This window comes from Lepeophtheirus salmonis, chromosome 6 (genome assembly GCF_016086655.4).
Source record: "Lepeophtheirus salmonis chromosome 6, UVic_Lsal_1.4, whole genome shotgun sequence".
Lineage (NCBI taxonomy): Eukaryota > Metazoa > Arthropoda > Copepoda > Siphonostomatoida > Caligidae > Lepeophtheirus > Lepeophtheirus salmonis.
In genome coordinates, this window is record NC_052136.2 from 3,372,242 (window position 1) to 3,379,097 (window position 6,856).

The 6,856-nt window shown below is 32.8% G+C and overlaps 1 protein-coding gene across 1 annotated transcript; it reads left to right on the forward strand.

Moving 5' to 3' along the window:
* Positions 1-1,288: 1,288 nt before the first annotated feature.
* Positions 1,289-4,103, forward strand: LOC121120203 (inter-alpha-trypsin inhibitor heavy chain H3). Its single transcript, XM_040715047.2, has one exon. It carries the CDS (start codon positions 1,426-1,428, stop codon positions 3,970-3,972), a length of 2,547 nt encoding a protein of 848 aa, XP_040570981.1. The 5' UTR covers positions 1,289-1,425; the 3' UTR covers positions 3,973-4,103.
* Positions 4,104-6,856: the final 2,753 nt, after the last annotated feature.

Consider the following 6,856-nt stretch of genomic DNA (forward strand, 5'->3'; position numbering starts at 1 on the left):
AAACTCTTTGACTTCACTATCAAAAAGCGAGCTGGAACTCAAACTTCAGAGGAAAGAGCGTTGTAAACTTGTATTTCTATTAATCTTGGAATGTCCGCTCTTTCCCTTGAGTCCTTAAGTTAGTAGTAACTAAAGAACTCTAGACAAAGAGTGGACACTCAAGACAAGGAAGGTAGGATGTAGTAGTTCTCAATTCTGATTGATTTAAAATTAGACGCTGCTACATGTTCCTCCAGGCAGGCAGCCAGTTAGAAGAGGCCGTCTCCCCCTAGTGAAAGGAGAAGAATAAGGGCGACTACGTCACAACAATAACACGATATTATTGGTCAGTGTTAGGAACATAGGTTTCCTTGTTTTTAGATTCAATTACTTATTTTTCCCTTAACCTCTCTTTTCTTACAGTCCTATAGTAGAGACTAAAGAGACTGAAAAGAAAAGAGAAGACAAGATGGTTGAGATAAAAAGTAAACAAAACTATGCATATCAATTATGTTCAGGATTCACGTAACCTCGATACAAAAATATAAAATATAAATACCCTTCGTAGATGATTATGATTATATACTTTTGTTTTACAATAACTTTTATAATTTTTAAGAGTATAGTTATGATTCAGATACTATAAACTATGGTATTAATTAATAGTTTATGTTTCTAGTTAAATCTAAAGAAAAATACGTAACCCTGTCCAAAATCTTGACCTGTATTAAATTACATTAGATGGATCTTAGTCAAAAGACGTGATAACAATGAACTACGCAAGAGATTTAAAATTGAGCATATACAGAATTTTAGACGAATCAGAATTAGAGATAAGAAAAAAAACATTTTTGATAGATATACATGAGGCCTCTTTCCCATATAGTATCTTTACTATGATCGATCCAACAATATTATTATTCAATAATTGTTGTTGGGAATTCTTCATACCTTAAATAATTAACAAAAGATCATTCAAATTCAACCAATCAAGGTTCAGAACACTGATTAGAGGAAAGAAACAGAAAAATCGACAGCTGATAAAAGTACAATATGTAAATTTTGAAGTAACAGAAGTAATTTCATAAATATACAAAATAACCATTGAGAGTGATCATCTAACTATTTATAGAATTTCCTTATAGAACTAACTGCACATGGAAAATTTGGAAAATAAATCCAACAACAAAAATAAGATAATATTATCCCTAATAACTAATAATTTTACTCCTGATATTCCCCACAAAAATCCCATCAAAAGTTTATTATTACGCAATGAACAGACAAAAAAATAATATTTACTTGTGAAAAAGAACATGATTAAAGCCGGGGGTTTCTTAGTTTTTTAATTAGTTAACCTTCACTACGTTTCAAAGTGGGGAATTCATAAAAAAAAACGAGTTTATTTCATATATCTATATAAAGCTCGTAAGTTCCTCGCTTTTCATGTTATTTACGAAGTATATTCTTCAGGTAATGTTGTTGTTCACATTTCTAATTTCTTCCGGACTGTTTTGTCTTTCCTGCGGACGATCCTTTGGTACTACAGTCGGTGTACTAGAGAAAAATGGTCCAATTCAGAACATTATTTTTAGCAAAATGGAGATCGTGACTGATATTCAGTTTAGATATGCAAAAACCAAAATATCTGCATATTTTAAGAATCCATCCTCAACAAAAAGCCAAGAAGCTTCATTTAGAATCCAGCTTCCGGACGAGGCCTTTATTTCAAACCTTTCCATGATTCTCTCTGATGGAAAAGAATTTGTATCAAATGTTAAGGAGAAGGAAGTAGCGAAAAAGGAGTATGACAGTGCAGTGTCTACAGGTACATCGGCAGGTTTAGTCTCTGCAAGTTTAAAAAATTCCAATAAAGATTTTACTGTTGAATCTAATGTGGAACCTAAGGGAAAAATTCGTTTTATTATAACCTACGAAGAGCTATTACCTCGTACACGATCATACTACGAACATGGAATTCATTTAGACACAAGGGGTTACATTATCCCTGAATATACTATTACTGTGAATATTAATGAATCTCTTCCAATATCATATCTCAATGTTCCTGAGATTCTGAACCAAAACAATTTTGTAGACGATGCCAAAGGCTCCAATTTTCTAAGTAAAAATGAAGAAGCTGTTGTTAAAAGGAATTTGGATGATGATCCTTCCAAAGCAAAGATTTTCTTGAGATTGAGTCCTGAATATCAACAAAATAATTCCCTTAAATCATCTAGATTTGTGGTTCGCTATGATGTTGACCGCAAAGAAGAAAATGAAATTCAAGTCATCGATGGATACTTTGTACATTTCATCGTTCCCAAAGGTAATGGCAATGTTCTACCGAAGTATGTAGTTTTTGTACTAGATGTTTCTGGATCTATGCAAGGCACAAAAATTGATCAAATGAAAGATGCAATGATAACTATCATTGATGAACTTGGACCTGAAGATCGATTTAATATACTGACCTTTAGTGATGACGTTTGGAATTGGGTACCATCAAAGGATGATGGAAACCAGATTTTTGAATCCGGTGTCACTTCTTATCCAGCTACAGATCTTTTTAAAGAAAAAGCTTTGAAGTTCATTCTTACACTGATTCCTATAAGTGGAACCAATATCAACGATGGAATGTTAAGAGGTCTTCAAATGATTCAAAACGTGTCGTTGCAGGAAGAAATAAGCTATGGAACAGCTAAAATGTTACTATTCTTAACTGATGGTCAAGCTACCTCTGGTGAAACGGACTCATCTAGAATCGTCTCAAATGTTATCACTAAGAATTCTGATATCCATGCTTTAATATATGGCTTAGCTTTTGGAGAAGGAGCCGACTTTGATCTGATTAAAACCACCTCCACTTCAAATGGAGGATTTGCTCGAAGAATTCATGCAGGAGCAGATGCTGCTCTTCAATTAGAAAACTTTTTTACCGAATTATCATCACCTCTACTATCTGATGTAAAAGTTAAATATGTTGGAGATTTAGTACAAAATTTTACTGAGCCTACATTAAGAACTTTTTTCAAAAATGAAGAATTTATAGTCGTTGGTAAATTAAGAGATCCTGAACCGGAATCTCTTTCATTTACTCTCAATGCTAAAAATAGTGATGGTGATTTAAATAAAAAATTTACTCTTTGTTTACGAGCTGAAGAATGGCAAATTATGCATCATGATCTTCCTCTTCCTGCACATTGTACTAATCCAATTCACTCTAAACCTCCTCAATCGCCTTCACAAAACTTTATTGAAAGACTGTGGGCATTCAAGACAATTAAAAGCTTACTACTCCATTATAACAATGAATTAAAGAGTGAAGTTCCAAACAAAACGGAAATAGAACTAAGTAAGAAACAGGCCTTGGACCTAAGTGTCAAGTATAACTTTGTTACGCCATTTACATCAATGGTTGTGATAAAGGACACATATGACTTTTATCTCGACGAATTACCTATTCTTAAAAATACAGGAAATATACTTCCAGGCTCGAACCGTTTGTTCGGTTCTAACCACTTTCCAAGTAGAGGATCCATTCGTGGTAATGGCCCGAGTGGACCTTTACCTACAACTACCACTACTCGATATTCCACTACCACTATATCAAATTTGAATAAAAAACTCATGGATAATGCAGATTTATATGATGAATATGATAGTCCGGCCATGTCTACTACTCCTCAGCAAAACAAAACACTGACCCCTTGCCTTGGTAATATTACTTTGTTCGCCAAAACTTATCTTCGTGGAGAAAATATAACGCTTCTATCAGATGAAGAAGCCGACTTGGGGGGTTTCAAATTAGTTTCTTTGAAGGTTGAAGGCTCCTGTTGTTGGAGAGTTTTTAACCAAGTGGATTTCAAAGGAAAGTCGGAATTTTTTCAATTTAGTCATAGTCGTTCAGATGATGGAGCATTTAATTCTGCTTCAGAGATGAATGATGTCTTTCGTAATGCCTTCTCTCTTAAAAAAACGGTTTGCTCATAAAGAAATATTTTTTCTGTGTCTTTCATGTACTAGTTTAATAGGACTTTTGTATATTTATTGAACCTTATGTACCTATATGTATATAAATTATATTAATTAATTATTTGAATTCAATATATCTTGGACCAATATAACATTATTTATTTCTCCTTTACAAATCGAAAGAATATTGACATGCTTTTATTTGATTAAAAGCTCTAAATAAAAGAAGTTAGCTAAGTCATGAATTACTAGATAATTTTAAAAGTCAACAAAACCTCAGAATCTCACTTTTTTCTTTTAATAACAACAGAGGACAACTAAGTAAACTCTTTAGTAGTCCTTCATAAAAGAATTGATGAATTATATAAATAAATAGTTGAACTTGAATTTTTAAACAGGGAATGAGTTCTAACTATTACATTGGAACATTATGGATACATATAAAAAATTAATTTAAATACCAAGCCCGTTGCAATTAGTTAAGCCACATAGAATACCCCTCCCCCCCCCCACTTGATTTGATTTTTATTTAAATAAAGTCATTTCTTACCCTTATGCCATAGATCATATCATTTGAATAAAAAATAACGAGCCAAAGGTTTAATATTACAATTTTTTTAATTTTCAAAAAAAAAAATTGTAAATAGTCTCCCAAATTTTCTTTTTAATTCCTGTCCACTTAACACACACAAACATATTACATTTTTGGCAAAAGGTGTTTTGTTTTTGAAGTATTGTTTTCTACAATTCTTAAGCTTTCAGGATGTAAAATTGTCTGCCCAAATGTTTTGCTCTTCTTGGTCCATATGGTGTTCCAAATTATCTGTTTTACATTATTCAATGGCTACATTTAGTAAACACTGTTGGCGAGAAATGTCAATTCCCTGAGTTTCTTTATAAATAATCCAGGCATTCATGGCGTCAACTGGCATCTTTTATTCCCACTCTTAGTTGAATACAAATGGCACATTTGGTCAACATATTGGAAAAGCTTGTCTTTGTGAAGGCAACTATAACAGGCAGATGATAGGCTATTCTGAGAGCTACTCAGGGATTAAGGTAAAGTTGGAAGTATACATCAAATTGTGCGACACATGTCTTGATTAAAATTAATTAATGTATTATTTTCTTAAAATATTATTCAAGTTTATGGTGTAAAATTCATTTAAGTATTTAATATTTAAAAAGTAAGTTCGGTTCTTTTTTAACTTCATATTTTTTTTTTTTTAAATTGAATTGAATTCTTTCATAAATATATTAAAACAAAGTACTAACAACTATATTATAAAAAATGACCATTTTTAATAATGAATCATGAAAGAATAACAACTATTAAAATCCAATGTAGAATAGGTTTGTTAAAAAAAAAGAAAAGTGATTAGGTTTGTATCTTCTACACAGCTTTAAATGAAACTTTCTCCAACTTCTTTTTTTTTTACGATTGTCATCGGTGTAGACCTTTTATTAACCAAATAGATGATAAAACAGTCTGGTTCATAGACATTAAATCGAAGAGCCCTTTCAAAGTAGAGCATGTTATTAAAAAAATTATATGCACAACTTACACTCCAATATCAATAGATCACTTTCTACCAGCTACACTTGAAGATCTTGGTGAAGCAGAACATCGGTCTTCTTTAGATGGGATATCAGTTTTGCTGATCGAAGGCATTTTGGCAATGTTAAAAAAAAGAAACCGAAAATACTCATGGTAACCCTGACAATTTGAAGAATGTTTTGGAGGAGAGAAAGAATAATGCTCATGACGTCTCATTAGATCAGCATCAAGCAGCGATGACAAGAGAGGAAGGAGAAAAGGATATAACCAAAGAATTACTTTTATGTTGATCCCCAATTCTACTCTTAGTTCAACAAGGACTTACAGTTATAAATCTGCAGCAAATCCTCAGGGTTACGCTTCGTCTTTTATGAGTACACTCGAGTATTCAATCAGGGGTTGAATATAATTGACGCCGTCTTGAGTGCAAATTTAGTTACCCTCCCTGGCAAGATGGTGTACCTAAGCACCTTATAGTAGGCTTCCTGGCCGATTTTCCTGAACTTCTTTCTATCAGAGGCCACAACACCGAAAAACATTTTTTGGACCGTGAATTTGGTGTAGTAAATCTCTTCGTCTTCTTCTTTTGTTTCTGAAAGCCAGCAGTCGTTCCAGCGGTTTTGGAATTGATAAACTGTGAAAATCTTCTTGTCCGAGAAAATTTTCACAATTGACCCAATTACCTTGATCCATGTGATGATTTTCTTGCACCTCTCGAGCCTCCTGGCTTTCATTTCCTCTTTCAGAAGGTGGTGTGGGGTCCTTGTGAAAGAAACTAATCCCAAGTTGTACTTTATAGCTCCTAATAGTCCTATGAGCCACAGAGAAGTTGTTGGCGAGGCGATTCATCGACTTAGTATAATCATCCTTCATATTTTTCACCAAACTTAACAAGAACTTCGTATCACTCTTTAAATTATGCCCTTCACTTCCTGACATCCTAGAGAGGTCTTCTTTATTTATTTTCATCTTGTCAAATTAAAAACCAGGCTCCCAGAACACTTACCAATGTACTTAATATTCATCACATCAACTCCAGCATCTAGGAGATCTAAGATGCGTTGCCTTTTTGCTTGTTACTCGCTCACGATGATTAAATGAATAAATGATTGGTATAGTTTGTTTATGCAAAAAAGACGGCAGAAACAGATTATTAAAAAATAATCACTGAACCTTTTTATAATAATGAGAAAATAAAAATTAATTAAAAGTCCACGTTTTGCTGCCCTACCCAGCATATATGTATTATTATGAATTTTAAAAAAAATGGTCTTATAAACTTTAAATGACATACCAACATATATGCATGAAAAAAATTTGTTTAGATCATAATTACATCTTTTA